The sequence below is a fragment of the Oncorhynchus mykiss genome, chromosome 18 (genome assembly GCF_057628025.1).
Source record: "Oncorhynchus mykiss isolate SJ-2025 chromosome 18, ASM5762802v1, whole genome shotgun sequence".
Taxonomy (NCBI): Eukaryota; Metazoa; Chordata; class Actinopteri; order Salmoniformes; family Salmonidae; genus Oncorhynchus; species Oncorhynchus mykiss.
Genome location: NC_143039.1, coordinates 13022422 through 13044589, shown reverse-complemented (window position 1 = coordinate 13044589; position 22168 = coordinate 13022422). Strand labels below are relative to the sequence as shown.

At 40.9% G+C, this 22168-nt stretch overlaps 1 protein-coding gene and 2 long non-coding RNA genes across 3 annotated transcripts; 2 read left to right on the top strand and 1 right to left on the bottom strand.

Annotated features, from left to right (window-relative positions):
- Positions 1-6931: 6931 nt before the first annotated feature.
- Positions 6932-10810, bottom strand: LOC118941022 (uncharacterized). The gene is made up of 2 exons (XM_036951258.2): positions 10538-10810; positions 6932-9897 (listed from the first exon to the last, which is right to left on the bottom strand). Exons 1-2 carry the CDS (start codon positions 10683-10685, stop codon positions 8465-8467), a joined length of 1581 nt encoding a protein of 526 aa, XP_036807153.2. The 5' UTR covers positions 10686-10810; the 3' UTR covers positions 6932-8464.
- A 2341-nt stretch (positions 10811-13151) lies between these two features.
- LOC118965196 (uncharacterized) lies at positions 13152-15539 on the top strand. The gene is made up of 5 exons (XR_016488261.1): positions 13152-13246; positions 14652-14759; positions 14964-15026; positions 15138-15217; positions 15432-15539. It is a non-coding gene; the product is annotated as an uncharacterized LOC118965196 (long non-coding RNA).
- A 305-nt stretch (positions 15540-15844) lies between these two features.
- On the top strand, positions 15845-17179 carry LOC149975396 (uncharacterized). The gene is made up of 2 exons (XR_016488264.1): positions 15845-15980; positions 16396-17179. It is a non-coding gene; the product is annotated as an uncharacterized LOC149975396 (long non-coding RNA).
- The last annotated feature ends 4989 nt before the right edge of the window (positions 17180-22168 follow it).

Genomic DNA, 22168 nt, shown 5'->3' with positions numbered 1-22168 from the left:
GTAAAAGTATTTGTTTGTAAATATACTTAAGTATCAATAGTAAAAGTATGAATAATTTCAAATTCCTGAAATTAAGCAAACCAGATGGCACAACTGTGTTGTTTTTTATAACACGGATAGCCAGGGGCTCACTCCAACACTCAGACATAATTTACAAACGAAGCATTTGTGTTAAGTGAGTCCGCCAGATCAGAGGCAGTAGGGATGACAAGAGATGTTCTCTGTTTAGAGAGTCCACCAGATCAGTGACAGTAGGGAGGACCAGGGATGTTCTCTGTTTAGTGAGTCCACCAGATCAGAGGCAGTAGGGAGGACCAGAGATGTTCTCTGTTTAGTGAGTCCACCAGATCAGAGGCAGTAGGGAGGACCAGAGATGTTCTCTGTTTAGTGAGTCCACCAGATCAGAGGCAGTAGGGAGGACCAGAGATGTTCTCTGTTTAGTGAGTCCACCAGATCAGAGGCAGTAGGGAGGACCAGAGATGTTCTCTGTTTAGTGAGTCCACCAGATCAGAGGCAGTAGGGAGGACCAGAGATGTTATCTGTTTAGTGAGTCCACCAGATCAGAGGCGGTAGGGAGGACCAGAGATGTTATCTGTTTAGTGAGTCCGCCAGATCAGAGGCAGCAGGGATGACCAGGGATGTTATCTGTTTAGTGAGTCCACCAGATCAGAGGCAGTAGGGAGGACCAGGGATGTTCTCTGTTTAGAGAGTCCACCAGATCAGAGGCAGTAGGGATGACCAGGGATGTTCTGTTTAATGAGTCCACCAGATCAGAGGCAGTAGGGAGGACCAGGGATGTTCTCTGTTTAGTGAGTCCACCAGATCAGAGGCAGTAGGGAGGACCAGAGATGTTCTCTTGATTAGAGAGTCCGCCAGATCAGAGGCAGTAGGGATGACCAGAGATGTTCTCTGTTTAGAGAGTCCGCCAGATCAGAGGCAGTAGGGAGGACCAGAGATGTTCTCTTTATTAGTGAGTCTGCCAGATCAGAGGCAGTAGGGAGGACCAGAGATGTTCTCTTGATTAGTGAGTCTGCCAGATCAGAGGCAGTAGGGAGGACCAGAGATGTTCTCTGTTTAGAGAGTCCACCAGATCAGAGGCAGTAGAGGGGACCAGAGATGTTCTCTGTTTAGTGAGTCCGCCAGATCAGAGGCAGTAGGGAGGACCAGGGATGTTATCTGTTTAGTGAGTCCACCAGATCAGAGGCAGTAGGGAGGACCAGGGATGTTATCTGTTTAGTGAGTCCACCAGATCAGAGGCAGTAGGGAGGACCAGGGATGTTATCTTGATTAGTGAGTCCACCAGATCAGAGGCAGTAGGGAGGACCAGAGATGTTCTCTGTTTAGAGAGTCCACCAGATCAGAGGCAGTAGGGAGGACCAGAGATGTTCTCTGTTTAGAGAGTCCACCAGATCAGAGGCAGTAGGGAGGACCAGAGATGTTATCTGTTTAGTGAGTCCACCAGATCAGAGGCAGTAGGGAGGACCAGGGATGTTATCTTGATTAGTGAGTCCACCAGATCAGAGGCAGTAGGGAGGACCAGAGATGTTATCTGTTTAGAGAGTCCACCAGATCAGAGGCAGTAGGGAGGACCAGAGATGTTCTCTGTTTAGAGAGTCCACCAGATCAGAGGCAGTAGGGATGACCAGGGATGTTCTCTGTTTAGTGAGTCCACCAGATCAGAGGCAGTAGGGAGGACCAGGGATGTTCTCTGTTTAGTGAGTCCACCAGATCAGAGGCAGTAGGGAGGACCAGAGATGTTCTCTTGATTAGAGAGTCCGCCAGATCAGAGGCAGTAGGGATGACCAGAGATGTTCTCTGTTTAGAGAGTCCGCCAGATCAGAGGCAGTAGGGATGACCAGGGATGTTCTCTTGATTAGTACGTGAACTGGACCATTTTATTTCCTGTTCTAATTGTAAAAACGTACTTTTGGCTGTCAGGGAAAATGTATGTAGTAAACGGCACATTATTTTCTTTCGGAATGTAGTGAAATAAAAGTAATTGTCAAAAATATAAATAGTAAAGTGCAGATACCCCCCCAAAAACTACTAAAGTAGTTCTTTAAAGGTTTTTTTGCTTAAGTACTTTACACCACTGTATGCATCCATGACTTGTGTCAGCATTGCAGGCTGGTGGTGTGAAGGTGTGGGGTGTGTTTTCAGGACACACATTGGGCCCCTTGATAAAAGTTGAACAACATTTGAATGCCACAGGATATCTAAACATCATTGCCAATCAGGTGCATCCCTTCATGGCAGCAGTGTATCCATCTGCAAATAGATTTATTCAGCAGGATTACACCACAAGGCTGGTCCAGGAATGGTTCCAAGAACATGACAGTGAATTCAGTTTACTGCAGTGGCCTGACGAGTCACCAGATCTCAATCCAATTGTGCATCTGTGGGAGGAGATGGAACGAGCTATTCGGAGTAGATATCATTTCCCAGCCAACTTGACACAATGGTGGGAAGCATTGGAGTCAACAAGGGCCAGCATCCCTGTGGAACGTTCTCAACACTTTGGACAGTCCATGTTCTGATGCATTGAGGCTGTTCTCTCCTATCCGTGTGTGTCAGAAAAGATGGTGTGATGATCAGTTTTTAGCATTAATTTGAGTGAATTGTTTTATATTACTAAACAACTTTTGTTTAATGATGAACAGGCTATGAATCATCTAATTGTGTTTATTAAATTGTATTTTAATACTAGATTCATTATTTTAGTCATTGATGATGAATGTATTTGAATAACTGTGTTGAAGTTAATTGATCTGGCGGCAGGTAGAAATGAGTAAAAATAAAGAAAAACCCTTGACTGAGTGGGTGTGTCTCTTGAGCATAACATACCCCAATACAATGTACATATCCAGAAGTGGACCTAGAAGTTTGTCCTTAATTATCTTCTACATATCTATTGGGAGCCCGTCTGGACCTGCCTTTTTACCTCCCTTCATATTGAAAATAGATGTTTCAACACAATCCAATTCCTTTTCCAGATCCAATTTAATGTCTTCTGACATAGAGGGAAAATCAAGACCTGATTAGTTAAGTTCTCAGGAGATTCAAAGTTGTAAAATGTATAATTGGCCCATAATACATGCTTTGAAAGCCTCCCATCTGGTAGTCGCTGACGTTTGGTCAGTGTTCAATGTAAAATAAACATCTATATGCACTACAACATAATGTAAGACGTCTGGGTCCTGTAACCATCTGGGATGCAAACGCCATCTAGGAGGATCCTTTTACCAGTTTTGTATCCCTATAGAATAATGACAGGTGAAAGGTCACTCAGAACAACACTATCATATCCACTTCCTGCTACATTGGGAAGCAATGAGCAAGAAACTAAAAAAGTAATCTATAGGAGAATGATTAAAATGTTGATGAGTAACGTGATTACTCCCTTTTCCTCGGGTTCTGAATCCTCCAAGGTTCACATAGATTAAAGTCCGTAAAGAAATGCTGTAATTTCTTTCTACTTTGCGAATGGAAAGTGTCTAAACCAGAAGAGTGATCTAGAGGAGGACCAATTAAAATCCCCTGCCATTTGGAAGGGAGGTTATCAATAGAAATGGGATCATCATCATCATCTGGAACATAAACATTAACTAGATTTAATATGCTCATTCAAAGACGTTCCTGTGTCAAAATATATCTACCAGATGTATCAGTTATAATATTATCCACTTGAAATGGAGCCGATTAGTGAATTAAAGTGGCAGGGCTTTCTCCTATAGAGCTCCATTTTTATGGAATGGTCTGCCTAACAATGTGAGAGACGCAAACTCGGTCTCAACCTTTAAGTATTTTACTGAAGACTCATCTCTTCAGTGGGTCATATGATTGAGTGTAGTCTGGCCCAGGAGTGTGAAGTTGAACGGAAAGGCTCAACTCGTCGTGTTTGGAGGACAAAGAATGCTGAGTTGCATCCAAAGAACACCATACCTACTGTGAAGCATGGGGGTGGAAACATCATGCTTTGGGGCTGTTTTTCTGCAAAGGGACCAGGACGACTGATCCGTGTAAAGGAAAGAATGAATGGGGCCATGTATCGTGAGCTTTTGAGTGAAAACCTCCTTCCATCAGCAAGGGCATTGAAGATGAAACGTGGCTGGGTCTTTCAGCATGACCTTGAATATGTGGACATCTATAAGTACCTAGGTGTCTGGCTAGACTGTAAACTCTCCTTCCAGACTCATATCAAACATCTCCAATCGAAAATCAAATCTAGAGTCGGCTTTCTACTCCGCAACAAAGCCTCCTTCACTCACGCCGCCAAACTTACCCTAGTAAAACTGACTATCCTACCGATCCTCGACTTCGGCGATGTCATCTACAAAATTGCTTCCAACACTCTACTCAGCAAACTGGATGCAGTTTATCACAGTGCCATCCGTTTTGTCACTAAAGCACCTTATACCACCCACCACTGCGACCTGTATGCTCTAGTCGGCTGGCCCTCGCTACATATTCGTCGCCAGACCCACTGGCTCCAGGTCATCTACAAGTCCATGCTAGGTAAAGCTCCGCCTTATCTCAGTTCACTGGTCACGATGGCAACACCCACCCGTAGCACGCGCTCCAGCAGGTGTATCTCACTGATCATCCCTAAAGCCAACACCTCATTTGGCCGCCTTTCGTTCCAGTTCTCTGCTGCCTGTGACTGGAACGAATTGCAAAAATCGCTGAAGTTGGAGACTTTTATCTCCATTACCAACTTCAAACATCTGCTATCTGAGCAGCTAACCGATCGCTGCAGCTGTACATAGTCTATTGGTAAATAGCCACCCATTTTCACCTACCGCATCCCCATACTGTTTTTATTTATTTACTTTTCTGCTCTTTTGCACACCAATATCTCTACCTGTACATGACCATCTGATCATTTATCACTCCAGTGTTAATCTGCAAAATTGTAATTATTCGCCTACCTCCTCATGCCTTTTGCACACAATGTATATAGACTCTCTTTTTTTCTACTGTGTTATTGACTTGTTAATTGTTTACTCCATGTGTAACTCTGTGTTGTCTGTTCACACTGCTATGCTTTATCTTGGCCAGGTCGCGGTTGCAAATGAGAACTTGTTCTCAACTAGCCTACCTGGTTAAATAAAGGTGAAATAAAAAAATAAAATAAAAATGACAATGATCCCAAACACACCGCCCAGGCAACGAAGGAGTGGCTTCATAAGAAGCATTTCAAGGTCCTGGAGTGGCCTAGCCAGTCTCCAGATCTCAACCCCATAGAAAATCTTTGGAGGGAGTTGAAAGTCCGTGTTGCCCAGCAACAGCCCCAAAACATCACTGCTCTAGAGGAGATCTGAATGGAGGAATGGGCCAAAATACCAGCAACAGTGTGTGAAAACCTTGTGAAGACTTACAGAAAAAGTTTGACCTCTGTCATTGCCAACAAAGGGTATATAACAAAGTATTGAGATAAACTTTTGTTATTGACCAAATACTTATTTTCCACCATAATTTGCAAATAAATTCATTAAAAATCCTACAATGTGATTTTCTGGATTTTTTTCCCTCATTTAGTCTGTCATAGTTGAAGTGTACCTATGATGAAAATTACAGGCCTCTATCATCTTTTTAAGTGGGAGAACTTGCACAATTGGTGGCTGACTAAATACTTTTTTGCCCCACTGTATGCACGAACTCTTCCGAACTGTTTCGGCTGTTTTTATTGAACCTTTATTTAACTAGGCAGTTCTTATCAACTTACACTGTAGAAGCACTGGTCCTCTTACATTTTAATTCCAGGTTGCATATGTTGGGGAATAATCAGAATTAGTTGGTAACATAGGTAAGATGTTTTATATTCATCATATGTTTGTAAGTTACTTCTCATCAGAACGTGTTTGTATAATACTGTGGCGGGGTTGCAGTGTCTGTTCTCTGTCAAGACTAAGTTATTTGGGCCGGAGAGACGGGAGAGGTCAAGCGTGTATCTCTTGGCTCCACAATGTCTGTGTGCCAGTCAATGTGTCTCTGTGATCTTGTCAAGATAGGATGGATTTGATATATGTCTGTTGATATGGAGGATTTGTTAAGGTTCTGAGTTTGAGAAAATAACATCGTTTAGGAGACAAAGCTGAACAATAAATTATGCCGATGCTGTCTGGCTATGTGTGTCTTTGCTATAAAGGATCTCAGTTGCAATGTGTAAGGGACTCTCAGAGAATTCATTGATAGACACTGAATTGATCTGAGAGTCACAGGGTTGTGATGGAGCTCATATAATTAAAGATGGACTTTGTGATCACTAACTCTGACTTGTGTGTGGTTTTCTCTCATGATTTGGCAAATACAGGAAATTTCCACAACACATATTACAAAATTTAAGGGCATATCAGATGGTCTGCTCTGTCCATAACAGTCACACCAAGCATAGGGTTGGTTGGTATAAGATTGAAATGGGTAAATAATGTACCCATGAAAACCCTATGAAATAGCTCCCCAATACCATCTGATGTATATATTTAATGTATTACATGACTGGTGACCACAGCCCTTCCAACAATACATTTAAATCATGTTTTACTGTGATTGTTCCACCCTGCTGAATGTATTCAATGTATTCTCCCAGTGCAGCTTTACTTCCAGGCTATTATGACACATCTGGCAGTGTCATCTATGTTTCTAGGTCTAGTACAATGGAAAACATATTGTTTTTTGGTCACTACCATTGCAGGAAAATACCATGCTACTGGTGCAACTAGCAAACCAAAAACAACATAATAGTAGTTACTTAGCCTGATAACACATCACTCCCGACAGACACAGGCAAAAATGTAGCAGCCTATACACCTAATCATTAGCGATCTGACATGCTGTATTGCCTGGAAATTGTAGGCTACTAACTTACTATGGCCCTGTACCTCTGGCCAGGGAAGGCAAAGTTGTAATGTTGTGTATTGTATATACAGAATTTCACTTCAAACAGTTTATTTCATTGAATTATACACAAGAGAGAAAAACATGTATGTACAAACATTATTTTTCATTACAATCTTGTCATTTAGCGGATGCTCTTATCCAGAGCAACTTATGGGACAAATAAGAGTTAATTACCTTGCTTAAGGGCACAATGACAGATTTTTCACCAAGTCAGCTCGGGATTCAAACCAGCAACCTTTCAGTTACTGGCCCAACACTCTTAACCACTAGGCTACCTGCCAGATCAATTAACTTCAACATAGTGATTAAAACACATTCATCATCAATGACTAAAATAATAAATCTAGTATTAAAAGACAAATTAATAAACACAAGTAGTTGATTCATAGCCTGTTCATCATTAAACAAAATTTGTTTAGTAATATAAAATAATCCACCCAAACTAATGCTAAAAACTGATCATCACACCATCTTTATCTGATATACACTGTGTACAAAACATCAGGAACACCTTCCTAATATTGAGTAGCACCCCCCTTTGTCCTCAGAACAGCCTCAATGCATCAGTACATAGACTGTCCAAGGTGTTGAGAGTGTGCCACAGGGATGCTGGTCCATGTTGACTCCAATGCTTTATTGTGTCAAGTTGGCTGGGACTGGATCTACTCTGAATAGCCCGTTCCATCTCCTCCCACAGATGCACAATTACAGTGAATTCAGCTGTTCTTTGAACCATTACTGGACAAGCCTTGTGGCACAAGGCATAATCCTGCTGAAAAAGTATATTTGCAGATGCATACAGTCCTGCCATGAAGGGACGCATCTGATTGGCAATGATGTTTAGATATTTTTTGTTGTTGTGCACTCTCCTCAAACAATAGCATTATATTTTTTTCACTTTCATAGCTACTGTTAATTGAACACTGCAGTTAGATTAACTAGAATTTAAGCTTTCTGTCGATATAAAGAAATGTCTATGTACCAGAAAGTCGTCTGTTGTATACAACCTCATTCTAGTCACATTAGCGCACGTTAGCAACAACCGTCCCGGTTTAGGGACACCCATCCCGTTGAGCAGGGGTGGGCAACTCCAGTCCTCGGGCCTGATTGCTAGGGATGGAGAAAAGTGTGACACCAAACACAACAGATTAATCAAATTACATTCTAAACTGAAGATCATGATTAGGTGATAATTGGAGTCAGGTGTGTTAGCTGGGGCTGGGGCAAAACTGTGACACCAATCAGGCCCTCGAGGACTGGAAATGCCCACCAAGAGGATAATTTAAGGAATTTTAAATTATTAATTATTTTACTTTTGATACTTAAGTCTATTTACAACCAAATACTTAGACTTTAACTCAAGTAGTATTTTACTTGGTGACTTTCACTTGAGTTACTCTTGCTACATTAAGAGCAGAATTAAGGCTTCTCTCCTGTGTCTGTTCACTGATGACCTTTTAGGTCAGCTGTTGTTTTAAACAATTGTTTACAGTCAGATCAGTGCTAAGGCTTCTCTTTGTTTACCTTGGTGTCTTTTTAACTGACACATTCCAGAGAAACTCTTTCAACAGTCAGAGCAGGAGTAAGGCTTCTCTCCTGTGTGTGTTCTCTGATGAACTTTTAGCTCAGCTAATGTTGTGAAGTATTTTATACAGTCAGAGCAGGAGTACGGCTTCTCTCCTGTGTGTATACGTTCATGTGTTTTTAAGTGGCCCAGTTGAGAGAAAATCTTTCCACAGTCAAAGCAGGAGTAAGGCTTCTCTCCTGTGTGTGTTCTCTGATGAACTTTTAGCTCAGCTGATGTTTTGAAGCATTTTACACAGTCACAGCAGGAGTAAGGCTTCACTCCTGTATGTCTACGTTCATGTGTTTTTAAGAGGTCCAGTCGAGAAAAACTCTTCCCACAGTCAGAGCAGGAGCAAGGCTTCTCTGATGTGTGTGTTCTTTGATGAACTTTTAGCTCAGCTGATGTTTTGAAGCATTTTACACAGTCACAGCAGGAGTAGGGCTTCTCCCCTGTATGTATACGTTCATGTGTTTTTAAGTGGCCCAGTTGAGAAAAACTCTTTCCACAATTAGAGCAGGAATAAGGCTTCACTACCGTATGTATATGTTCATGTGTTTTTAAGGTTCTCAGTAGAGGGAAACTCTTTCCACAGTCAGAGCAGGAGTAAGGTTTCTCTCCGGTGTGTGTTCTCTGGTGAACTTTTAGCTCAGCTGTTGTTGTGAAGCATTTTATACAGTCAGAGCAGGAGTAAGGCTTCACTCCTGTATGTATACTTTCATGTGTTTTTAAGATGTCCAGTCGAGAGAAACTCTTTCCACAGTCAGAGCAGGAGTAAGGCTTCACTCCTGTATGTATACGTTCATGTGTTTTTAAGTTGCACAGTACAGAGTAACTCTTTCCACAGTCAGTGCAGAAGAAAGGCTTCTCTCCTGTGTGTGTTCTCTGATGAACTTTTAGCTCAGCTGATGTTGTGAAGCATTTTACACAGTCAGAGCAGGAGTAAGGCTTCAATCCTGTATGTATACGTTCATGTGTTTTTAAGTGGGAAAGTTGAGAGAAACTCTTTCCACAGTCAGAGCAGAAGAAAGGCTTCTCTCCTGTGTGTGTTCTCTGGTGAACTTTTAGCTCAGCTGATGTTGTGAAGCATTTTACACAATCAGAGCAGAAGTAAGGCTTCACTCCTGTATGTATATGTTCATGTGTTTTTAAGTGGCCCAGTCGAGAGAAACTCGCCCCACAGTCAGAGCAGGAGTAAGGCTTCTCTCCAGTGTGCACTCTCTGATGAACCGTCAGATTCCCTGATGTTGTGAATCTCTTCCCACAGTCAATACAGGAATACGGATTCTGTCCTGTGTGTATTTTTTGGTGTATTTTTAGCTTCGATAGAATTGGGAAAATCTCCTCACAATGTGGGCAGTGGTGAGACCTGTTAGCTCTGTGATCTTCCCTCTGTTGCTCTCTGGATGTAGAGAATGTCTCAACATGGTCTCCTGTGTGAACAACATCAGAAGAAACAGTCAGTTGGTGTGATAAACATGTCAATCAAATGTATTTTATGAACCCCTTTTTACATCAGCAGCTGTCACAAAGTGTTCTATAGAAAGCCAGCTTAAAATCCCAAAAGAGCAAGCAATGCAGATATAGCAGCACAGTGGCCAGGAAAAACTCCCCAGAAAGCAGGAACCTTATAAGAAATGTAGAGAGGAAACAGGCTCAAAGGGGTGGCCAGTCCTCTTCTGGCTGTACCGGGTGACATATGTAGTCATATCAGTAGCCTGTACAATACAGGGGAATAAAACTATTCTAAAAGTGGGTAAGAGATGAAAGCTAAAAGGGAGCTTGTCATCCTCTACTAACTATAACAAGGGTTAGATACTACACAGACTCATTTCATAGGACTTTAAAACACGGGCAGTTTGTCTACTTCACTTCTTTAGTCTACTCTCTGATCACTCCAGATAGACCAGTGAATAAAACAAATGCTGACAATACTGGTGTCAAACCATGCAAGTCTCAGTAGCATGAAAAAACAGCTACTTTTTCATTTTTTCATTGAAACAATTCTACTGCAACTTCTCATGCAGTGGAACTTTGGAATGAAAAACAAACTTAGATAGAACCTGATCTCACCATGAGAAACAGATTTCCCAATCTTCTCTTCCTCTTCGTCATCTTTAATGTTGACATTCAGCTCCAGTGTTTGACTGCAGTCTTCCAGCTTCACTGATACCATCTCTGGATCCTGCAGAGCAAACTGGGCTCCACTGTCATTTTTCATTTTTTCCTGTTCAATTATCTAATTCAGTGCTTGACTTGAACTGAAATAGGTGCCGGTAATGTTGATATTTAGCTGCAGGAGCTCCACAATACTGTTGAGCTAATATTCTATAAGAGGAACATGAGCTCAAACACTAGAAATTTGAGGTGACGGTACTCAGCTCCAGTGAGCTCCTGTCCAAGTCGAGCACTGATCTCATTTCAATAGATCTGGTAACTAAGCATTGACAAAAAATTAATTAATAAATATTAGACAAATTATACACTTTAAAATTAGGCTACACAACTGTAAATGCACTTAATCTGTAGTAGATATCCCCTATACACAAATGCATAAATGACTCAAAAAACATTTAGTACAAGGTTGTAGTATGTTTCAGGCAGCACTATGTACTATTTTCCTGAATAACCTGGTCTTCACTGAATTACTCCAATCAAAAACCAATAGTATTTCCTTTCACACCATAGTAACATTTATAGATAGACAGAAACAACTGAATGTCTCTGAATATTAGTACACGTGTAATTTTTTTTATAATAATTACATTTAGCTCCAAAACAGTAGTGCAACCACAAAATTGTCTCTCTGTTGCACCCTCAGTGCCTACACTGAAGTACGTCGATGCAGACGGAGTGGAATCCGCCATTTTACCAGCTCGTGAATTTTACACAAAACCAAAAAGGACATGTAAAACGAACCCAGAAATCTCAAAGAAATTGATCCTTTATGAAATGACCTTGACGAAATGATATACATCCACTCAGACTAAACCAAAGTCACTATGTGATTTGTAAAAAAAAGTGATCACGTTCACTCATGCGGTTTGACATAAAAATAGCACATAAAACCTTTATCAAAACGTCATAATAACTTGACGTATTTGTTACCTAGCCTGTTATGACATGTTATTTCGATATTATAAAGTGCTATTACATACCAGTAGTAATATATTTGAAACTGACACAGAAGTTGTCTCTAGTGCACAATTCTGGCGTATCCTTTATTCCGAAGAATGATGTGCGCCTGCGCGGAACTTCCTGTTCCCCCACTACCAGTTTCTAAACCCAGAGACGTAAACAACGCGAGACTTCAGAGAACGATTGCGAAGCAGACCAAGCCTGGGTTTGACAAGTCAATGAGAGAAGTGAAGAATTCTGATACTTTTGCAGCTGCTAACGGGGATCCTAATAAATACCAAAATCACTGCGTATCTTACATATCACAGATTCACAGAAACTCTTAACTCTCCCAACGAAACTCCAGATATAACACCTTTTATCCGTGCCCTGCTCCGAAAAAGAATGCTCTCTCCTTCTGCTCTTCTGTGACGCATGAAATCAAAACCACTACTGGTCACTCTGGCTGACTCTACCTTTCCTAATGCCTCCTTTACCATCTTCCTGGCCTCAAATGATCTCCCAAAAATACATAATTGTTGATGAATCGCACTCCAAAAGAACCCGATGTTAGTTTACAACTGCTGGTATTTTTGGTACATTTTTCGTTGTCCCCGTCTTCCATTCATTCTTACCAACTTTACTCAACTGGGAGATATCAGTCTCGAACAAGCACCTCCGCTTCGCCATATTTCCCTACAAAAAAAACAAGACACACCCCGCTACGGACTAACTCCTGCACTGCAAAAAGAGCCGAAGATCAGCCTGATCAGCTTGTACTCATAGAAATGCCTGAGATACACGAATATAACTATACAATATTGCATATAGTATAAGTTTGATTATTTTTTTGATATACACAATGTAATGAAATATATTGATTTAAAATCAAATCGAATAGCTTGTTTGATGTTCTGATATAGACAGAATGACTGAAAATTACCTGTAATTTTAAATCATTAGTTTACAATTTCACAATGGAATTTATTACAATTTATAACCGTCATGTCTCCAAACTGGGAGAATGAATCAATTGCATGGCCTAAACGCTGCCCGTTTCTGCATAATTCAAGCAGGCAATGAGCCCCGTTGGATCTTTTTAAAAATTGCGGGTGAAGCGAAACTAATGCGTGATAGTGAGAAGGAGAGATGTCTTGTGGGAAAATAGTTTTTTTTTCACTCGATCTGTCCAACTTATCACCTCTAAAATGTCAATAAAATACTATAAAGAGTTTATATAATATGTCATTACATACCTGTTTGAAGGTTTCTGTCGAATTTGAATCGTGTTTTTAGGGCGGTGCTAAAGTGATCTTAGAAGTAAACAGCGGCTTTGAGAATGATGATCTCATGCAATGATGACGCTAAAAATGACTAGGTATCCCCTCCTTACCCCCGTCACTGTCCATTTCTTGTTTTTAAACGATAAGAGAAGTGCTACACCTGGTGGAGAGAGATTGTAAGACAGAAATAGTTGCTTTATACGACATGACGGAGGGTCCGTTTTTTCAACTTTTCTCCAATACTATAGAGCTATTACCATGTCGATCAACGCTTGAATAGAAACCTAGTTCACACCCCCGATTTTGAAGTCAACACAGTCCCATTAGTTTTCTTTGTAGCCCCGTTTGAATGTTGCGGTAGCGCACATTTGTACGGAATGAGGTGAGTTTACGTTATCTAACGTTAGATAGTAAGGCGAGAAAGCAGGGCTAACATATTTTATGGTTGTACAAACAGTCAGCTAGCTTACTCTATCGGTCTAGCTAACTACGGTTATCTATGTTTTCTGGTAACGGGTCATTGTTTTTTGGCAGACATTTTTTTTAAATTAACTAGCTAGAGACCAACATCAACGTTACTCTCTGGGTACCTACTGTGAAGCTGGTTGGTTTGCTAACTAACTGTAGTATGGGTTATCTACCTAGCTAGCTAAGAACGTTAGCTCACAGGGGAGAGGGCATTGATATGTTACATTTAAGAGGAGAATGTGTAAAATGCATTGACCAAAATTAACTAGCTAAGAAGCCTGTCAAAATGTAGTTCAAACTTGCTCTCGGTGTATTCATTACTACAGTTTGTTTACTATTGACCTTTTATTAACTTTTATTCAGAAAATGAAAAGTGAAGATTATAATTATACATCCACAACTGATCAAGACCAGAGCTGTTTCCCTTGAATAATGCCAGGAAGTGGATTGTTCCACAAAATGTGTGTCTTTTGATTCCCTCTGATATTTTATGTATAAATTATGGGTTTTGATGTGCATGAAAACAGGGGAGAAATAATCACAAGAGTGATACGGTGTTGTATTCTCAATTCAACGTTTAGTGTAATATTTCACAAAAGTAACACATTACAAAACAACAGAAAACCCATTATACAACTAACACAGCAAAATATCTTATTAACAACGTACATGTTCATTCACAGTCGACATAAAATGGCAGCTACTCTCAGAACGATGCTATTCTTCACTTCAACCGAGCAGGGCTAATATGACTCTCTTCAAACTTAACTCTAACTTCCTCAAGACGTTACTAAGACACACCTTAAACACTCTTGACATGTTAGCGAGTTATAACATTTAAATTACTATTTTTATCATCAATAAAGTACCTGAAAACAGGGGAGAAATTATCACAAGAGTGATACGGTGTTGTATTCTCAATTCAACGTTTGGTGTAATGAGAAAAGACCGCGATTTTCCCCAGGAATATGGGTGGAGACCAGAGCAATCGATCTCCGGCTCATAGATTAAGAGCATTTCGTAGATCACAGATTAACACTTTTAGGCACCACAAAAATAAAGTAATCAATATAACGTTTACACATTACTCTCACAATTCGTACCCTTTGACAGATTTTAACTTTAACACAATTATATGAATGTTATCAATCTCTATCAACTAATACTGAATGCATCTTTTTAACCTTAGATGTTTTAAGATCCTCACATACTATAAACTTACTAATACTTTTTAATGTATAACAGGCTATGAATATTTCCTTTAACCTGTCACACATGCATGATTTACTGTATGTCATGAGCTTAAATGTTTGTTGCAGCACTATCCAGAAGTTCACCTGGGCAGGCCCAAAAAAGGCAGAAAAGCCAGTCTTGTTCTCTCTCTACCCCAGCCCAGGATGAATTTAACGGGGACACGCCTAGACGTGGTAAGAGAAACCGGAGAGTCAGTGGGAAATGTCAAACCTTTCACAGGGTAGCATAGATGGGATTTTCCTTTTTGTATCAGGCATCACTGCCTATCAGGATCATTATTCACACATGATATACAGTACATATACATTTTCCTATCCAAATCCTTGCTTTTAAGTTGTCCTGATCACACCCAAATTGGGTTTTTATTTGTGTTTCAGGGCAATCCAGGGATTCAGCTGGCCGTTCTAGATGCTCTCCTTCCCCATCTCACTTCACACACGGTGAGTCAAGAGTACAGCTTGTCAGACAAGTCCAGAAATCTTAAATCAGGTAACCTGTCAACTACTAAGGAAGGTTTATTAATTGGTTTTGAATGTTACCGAATCATCCAGGGCTTCTACTAGCCAGTCCCACCTCCAGAGCAGGGAGCACAGACGTTTTCCAAATCCCCCCTGTTACTCTACCAGACAAGGTGAGAGAAGTTATGGAGTAACTAAAGTTTGCTCATCAGTGCTAGTTTCTTTACAATGAGCAGAAATTATACACATCTTGTTCAGTCTTGATAACTGAAGATTAAAACTATCCTTAAAATATGTATTGTAGTGTGTAGGTTGACAAAAATCAAGTACTATTTATTTTTGCTGTTTACCTCTGGGTTGACACTGAGTTGGCTTTGAATTTTTAAGATTCATCCAGGGCTTCTACTTGCCAGGCCCAACAGAGCCAAGAGCATCGGAGCTCTCACCCTCCCATTCCCTCCGCTAGACCAGAGCTGTTTCCCATGAATAATGCCAGTAAGTGGATTGTTCCACGAAATGTGTGCCTTTTGATTCTCTCTGATATGTTATGTATAAGTGATGTACTAATTCAAAAGGCACCTATTTTGTAGAATGACAAAATGTACTACAAATTTTAAACTTGTGTTAAAGTTATCACTGATCCATTAGAATATATACTATTATTGAAATGTTGAACTATATGTATTATTGCAAGTAGAATTTAACTTTTATTTGCAATCAACTTGTCTGTCAGGATCATCTTGTGTGTGACAACCCCATATTTCCACAATGTTAACACAATGTCCTAACTAAATTGGTAGAGATATTGGAGGGGAAACGTGTTGGGAGATCAGAGCCCCGAGACTCTTTGAGTTCCATGTCAAGATGATGGAGACGGAGCAAGACTTTGAGCAACTAGAGAAGCAGCGCCGAAGTGTGGATGCACAGAATCTGATGGTGAAATTGACATTTATTTTTTACATTTCATTTACACTGTAGATTTAGTCAGCATCTTTCACACTACCTAAAGCGATACAATTGGTTAATTCCACTCTTACAAGCAATGCCTGTAGAATGTATTTTTTATTAGTCCTACTGAGACAGAGGTTACTGCATAACTTCCAGGGTTTCAAACAGTCTCTTGACACAGATTAAGGTTAAGCAACATTGGTGGTAAGAACACAAAGGACTGTGCCCACAAGGTCATGGACCGGTATGTCATATCTTTAGAATGGATCCAGTAAGTAATTTTAAAGGTATCGTTAGTGATAAACCGTCTGCAACAAAGACAGTAAATCCAACAGCCTTATCTCCTCAGCAGTTTGATAGTGTTCAATTCACAAAGAACATCCTGTGTGTGCTTGACTTTCAGGCTCTTTACCAATGGCCTGATGTCCTTGTTCAACTTCAACGACCATCACGCAATGCAGGGACTAGGAAACACAACTGTGTACTCTGTTGTCAATGGTACCTACAAACATGTAATTATTCTGTAGTATATTTTGTATTAATAACTGGGTGGTTTGAGCCCTGAAAGCTGATTGGCTAACAGCCATGGTATATTTAAGCAATAATACATGAGTGCCCATGTGTTATGATGACATTTATCATGGCTGTGAGTGTCATAGCCATAAAAGCGAAGTCCTCTGGGACACACAATACATGGTTACAGTCTGTATCCAGCCGCGCTGAGTTGCGTTGTGCATGTTGGATCCTGTGTTGGCCTTTCTCATGATGGAAAAATACAGAAGACAGGAACTATGCAATGAGTTGGGGGGGGGGGGGCACATTCAGAGCGTGGGGTTGCAGAACAAGAGGTCTTTTGTTAGATAACAGGAGCCAGGTGCGAGATAACGGTATGGAGCATGAGAGCCTGGATGTTCTTCACAGCAACAGTTACATCTATCAACAGAAGCGCCAAGAGGCGGGGACCCGCCTGAGCGCCTGCAATAGGCTGAGCAAGTTTAAACCACGCCCAGCCTCTACTGTGATAGGCCAACTGACGGGTTGGAACTGTATCACAGTATAAAGAATACTGTTTACATACATCTTGTCAGTTCTCTGTTCTGCCCTGCGTGGTATTACAGAGAGCCCGTATATACGAAAGTTGCATTTGCCATTTATTACTTAGCTAATAAAAAATACATAGTATACAATCGGTGACTCATTGTTATATTTATCCTGATACCAGATTCGAATTTACGCAACTCTAACATGCATAAGAAAAGCCTTTAACTACACCCTACCTTAAAGGGTCACTAAGGTTGTATAATCAAAATGACCTGCTCTGTCTGTTTTAATAGGCTAGATTCTTATTTTGTCTTCTAAACCAATTATGAATTTGCATGGTGGTAATTTGTATGGTCCCTTTTTGAGAAGAATGGTTTAGGAGCTTGGCAATTTTGAATGAGGTGATCATGTGACCTTAATGGCCTTTTAACCTATTGACTCGCAAGTTCTAAAAATGTATAATGGTCTGCCCAACGTCACATTTTCTCAAATTCTGTTTTATTTATTTTGCTATGCTTTAGCCCTAATAAATGCTTCACCATGTTTCTTTTCTCCATTAGACTCTCTAGTATGTCATTACGCTGGTTTTGTTCAGCTTTCTGGCCTGTTATCAATTAGTCCTTATTATTACTTCATTTCATCACACAGCCTACTGGTCCTGCATTTAAATCCAGTCAAGCATTATCTTGAATAATTAGCCTACAGTATACAATGGCCTTAATAATAATAGTAAAGGCTTTGTACAGATCAACTCTGGTACAGCTAACATTTATTTTGTGTTTACACTACCAAGCAATCAGAAAAAAAATATACAGTGGGGCAAAAAAAGTATTTAGTCAGCTACCAATTGTGCAAGTTCTCCCACTTAAAAAGATGAGAGAGGCCTGTAATTTTCATCATAGGTACACTTCAACTATGACAGACAAAATGAGGGGAAAAAATCCAGAAAATCACATTGTAGGATTTTTAATGAATTTATTTGCAAATTATGGTGGAAAATAAGTATTTGGTCACCTACAAACAAGCAAGATTTCTGGCTCTCACAGACCTGTAATTTCTTTAAGAGGCTCCTCTGTCCTCCACTCGTTACCTGTATTAATGGCACTTGTTATCAGTATAAAAGACACCTGTCCACAACCTCAAACAGTCACACTGCCGGAGCAGAAGGCAGATGTTTTACCGATTTGTTTTTTGTTGTTTGTTTATCTGCTTCGTTTGTAACTTATTTTTTCATTCATTTTGTACATAATGTTGCCGCTACCATCTCTTAGGACCGAAAATAACTTCTAGACATCAGGACATCTTTCACGACTCTGACGAGCGAGGCGGAGGATATACGGCTCCCTCGGGAACAGGCCCCGATCCCCGTGATCTGCGTAAAGAGGAGGCAGAGAAAGAGAGGCCGGAGAGCGGGCTGCCTGCTGAGAATTCGAAGGCGATCGAATAAACCCCCACTTCCCTTAATTCTGCTAGCAAACGTGCAATCTTTGGACAATAAAATCGACGAGCTACGGGGAAGATTAAACTACCAACGGGACATTAAAAACTGTAACATCTTATGCTTCACAGAGTCGTGGCTGAACGATGACAATATCAACATACAGCTGGCTGGTTATAGATGTACCAGCAGGATAGAACAGTGGTGTCTGGTAAGACAAGGGACAGCGGACTATGTACTTAAAAAAAAAAAAACAGCTGTTGCACTATGTCTAAGGAAGTCTCGAGCAATGCCTGAGGTTGATTACATCATGATAAGCAAAAAAAAACACTACCTATCGAGAGAGTTCTCATCTTTATTCTTCGTAGCTGTTTACATACCACCTCAGTCAGAGGTTGGCACTAAGATAGCATTGAATGAGCTATATTCTGCCATAAGCAAACAAGAAAACGCTCACCTGGAGGATGCAGCTGTACACAGCCCATCTGTAAATAGCCCATCCAACTACCTACCTCATCCCCATATTGGTTTTATTTACTTTTTTTTTTGTTGCACACTAGTATTTCTACTTGCACATCATCATCTGCACATCTATCACTCCAGTGTTAATTTGCTAAATTGTAATTACTTCGCTACTTTGGCCTATTTATTGCCTTATCTCCTTACTCCATTTGCACACACTGTATATAGATTTTTCTATTGTGTTATTGACTGTACTTTTGTTTATCCCATGTGTAACTCTTGTTTTTTGTCGCACTGCTTTGCTTTCTTGGCCAGGTCGCAATTGTAAATGAGAACTTGTTCTCAATTGGCCTACCTGGTTAAATAAAATGTGATATTTACATATATATTTTAAAGGGGGCGCTCCTAGTAGCCAGAGACTTTAATGCAGGGACACTTAAATCAATTTTACCAAATTTCTAACAGCATGTTAAATGTGCAACCAGAGGGAAAAGAACTCTGGACCACCTATACTCCACACACAGAGATGCATACAAAGCTCTCCCTTGCCCTCCATTTGGCAAATCTGACCATAATTCCATCTTCCTGATTCCTGCTTACAAGCAAAAATTAAAGCAGGAAGCACCAGTGACTAGATCAATAAAAAAGTGGTCAGATGAAGCAGATGCTAAGCTACAGGACTGTTTTGCTAGCACAGACTGGAATGTGTTCCGGCATTTCTCCAATGGCATTGAGGGCATTCGGTCATTGGCTTCATCAATAAGTGCATCGATGACGTCGTCCCCACAGTGACCGTACGTACATACCCCAACTAGAAACCACGGATTACAGGCAGCATCCACACTGAGCTAAAGGCTAGAGCTTCCGCTTTCAAGGAGAGAGACTCTAAGCCGGAAGATTATAAGAAATCCCGCTATGCCCTCCATCCATCAAAAAGCCAAAGCATCAATAAAGGAATAAAATCGAGTCGTACTACACCGGCTCTGATGCTCGTCGGATGTGGCAGGGCTTGCATACCATTACAGACTACAAAGGGAAGCACAGTCAAGAGCTGCCCAGTGACACGAGCCTACCAGATGAGCTAAACTACTTCTATGCTTGCTTCGAGGCAAATAACACTGAAACATGCATAAGAGCACCAGCTGTACCGGAAGACTGTGTGATCACGCTCTCCGCAGCCAATGTGAGTAAGACCTTTAGACAGGTCAACATTAACAAGGCCGCAGGGCCATACGGATTACCAGGACGTGTACTGCGAGCATGCGCTGACCAACTAACAAGTGTCTTCACTGACATTTTCAACCTCTCCCTGTCCGAGTCTGTAATACCAACATGTTTTAAGCAGATGACCATGGTGCCTGTGCCCAAGAACACTAAGGGAACCTGCCTAAAGGTAGCGGCAGGGTAGCCTAGTGGTTAGAGCGTTGGACTAGTAACCGGAAGGTTGTGAGTTCAAACCCCTGAGCTGACAAGGTACAAATCTGTCGTTCTGCCCCTGAACAGGCAGTTAACCCACTGTTCCCAGGCCGTCATTGAAAATAAGAATTTGTTCTTAACTGACTTGCCTGGTTAAATAAAGGTAAAATAAAAAAAAAATAAAATAAAAAAATGACTACCGACCCATGGCACTCACGTCTGTAGCCATGAAGTGCTTTGAAAGGTTGGTCATGGCTCACATCAAAACCATCATCCCAGAAACCCTAGACCAACTCCAATTTGTATACCACCCCAACATACCCACAGATGATGCAATCTCTATTGCACTCCACACTGCCCTTTCCCACTTGGACAAAAGGAACACCTACAGTTGAAGTCGGAAGTTTACATACACTTAGGTTGGAGTCATTAAAACACGTTTTTCAACCACTCCACAAATTTCTTGTTCACAAACTATAGTTTTGACAAGTTGGTTAGGACATCTACTTTGTGCATGACACAAGTAACTTTTCCAACAATTGTTTACAGACAGATTCTTTCACGTATAATTCACTGTATCACAATTCCAGTGGGTCAGAAGTTTACATACAGTAAGTTGACTGTGCCTTTAAACAGCTTGGAAAATTCCAGAAAATGATGTCATGGCTTTAGAAGCTTCTGATAGGCTAATTGACATAATTTGAGTCAATTGGAGGTGTACCTGAGATGTATTTCAAGGCCTACCTTCAAACTCAGTGCCTCTTTGCTTGACATTATTCATAACGAGATTTTTAGCGTTCAGTGAATGATTTGTCCCCTACCCATTCTGAAACTAACTGCAGCTCTTTGTCAAGTGTTGCAGTCATTTCAGTCGCTGTAGTAGCTGACGTGTATAGTGTTGAGTCGTCCTCATACATAGACACACTGGCCTTACTCAAAGCCAGTGGCATGTCATCAGTAAAGATTGAAAAAAGCAAGGGGCCTAATCAGCTACCCTGGGGAATTCCTCATGTTGGAGACACTCACATTAATGAACACCCTCTGTCTTCGGTTACTTGTCTAACTCTTTATCCACATTATAGCAGGGGGGGTGTAAGGGGGAGGTGTAAAGCCATTACATATATGCTTTTCCAGCAGCAGACTATGACCGATAGTGTAAAAAGCTGCACTGAAGTCTAACAAGTCAGCCCCCACAATCATTTTATCATCAATATTTTTGAAATAGCATTACACAATCAACATCTTGATCAACTCTATGCAAAGGAGACGTGTCCCGGAGGAGGCTACGACCCCCTTATCATGTAATGGGGTAGGGCCTTCCCAAGCAGGGTTGCCAACTTAGTGACTTTTTCGCTATATTTAGCGAGTATTCAGACCCCTCTAGCGACACATTTAAATTTTTTTTACTAGTGACAAATCTAGAGACTTTTTCTGGTGTTATTGGAGACTCTGACGTGAAAGCATGTATTGTTCTTAGTGGGCCCCACCCCTGTCCCAAAGCACTCACTTGCAGCCCAGTCCTCGCGCTTGCGGGAAGCTGGCTGATCCCGCCCTGGCTTACATTCAGGGCGGGATGTAAATGTGAAATGTTCTTTGTCTAAAATAAATCACTGCACAAAAATAAATCACTGCATTTGACTCACACAGCCTCAGTCACTTACTCACCTTGTCCCACTGTGTGTGTTCCTCTCTGTGACATAAGATAAACATCTAGCTGGCTAGCTCATCATGTCACAGTCTAAACTGTACACTCAAAATACAGAAAGGAGTGGGAATCAAACCCTGAATTCAAAGGCTGGTTGAAGCCGTTTATTGGAGA